Consider the following 786-nt stretch of genomic DNA (forward strand, 5'->3'; position numbering starts at 1 on the left):
GTTGTGTGTGACCTACCTCTAGATCGCTCTCCAGGTCGTAGTTGTCCAGGACCTGGAAGGCGCTGGAATACACCTCCACCGCTTTCGCGTGGAAGGCCATCTCAATGGTTACAAAGTCCAAAAAAATTTTCTGTGGGGAGAGAAGCCCAAATCACACCAGGGACACTCTCAGAAGGAGAATCCTGGGGTCGCTCACCTCGCATGTGGACAAACTGAGAGGGTTGAGGGGGGTACATTGTCCTTATGGGGACATGTCCTTGGTCGGTATGTTATCTTTTATTTATGTTTCTTTAAACAGATAATGCATTCCCATTCGAAAGCTGCCTTGCACACGGATTGTTCCAGAAATATAGAGGCCTTGTTTCTCAGCAAGGGTTTTTTGAGGGGCGTCCTTTTCTCAGCTCTGTCAACCTGGGCTCATTCACTCAGCCTTTGCTTCTTTCATTTTGAAGACAGGTGTTAGTTTGCAAAGGTTGATGGCTACAAACCTTCAGCCTCTGCCACCCATGGGCTGTGAGTGGCTCTTCCAGGAGAGGGAGGTGTTGCTGCTGATTGACACTGCTTGGCCCAGTGTCCCCCTTGCAGCCTGATGAGTTAGCTTGTCAAAACGTAATTAGTGATACAGCTGTTGGCCTCTTTTGATCAGATGGTTTGTCTTGGCTCAGAAAGCTCTTAGAGTTTCTACTGCATGTGCAGCCCCAATGGGGGCTCCTAATGTGTGCAGGACCTAGCACAAACTCCTGCTGTGTGTCAGGCCTGAGAGGAGACTCCTACTGTGTGTGTGTG

At 49.5% G+C, this 786-nt stretch overlaps 1 protein-coding gene across 1 annotated transcript in view; it reads right to left on the reverse strand.

Annotated features, from left to right (window-relative positions):
- Positions 1-786, reverse strand: part of CIBAR2 (CBY1 interacting BAR domain containing 2) — a 15,856-nt gene that overhangs the window by 8,245 nt on the left and 6,825 nt on the right. Inside the window, exon 5 of the mRNA XM_019634835.1 lies at positions 17-151. Coding sequence (XP_019490380.1) covers positions 17-151 — 135 coding nt within the window. The remainder of the gene's footprint in view (positions 1-16; positions 152-786) is intronic.

The sequence above is a fragment of the Hipposideros armiger genome, unplaced genomic scaffold, assembly GCF_001890085.2.
Source record: "Hipposideros armiger isolate ML-2016 unplaced genomic scaffold, ASM189008v1 scaffold_19, whole genome shotgun sequence".
NCBI classification, from domain to species: Eukaryota; Metazoa; Chordata; class Mammalia; order Chiroptera; family Hipposideridae; genus Hipposideros; species Hipposideros armiger.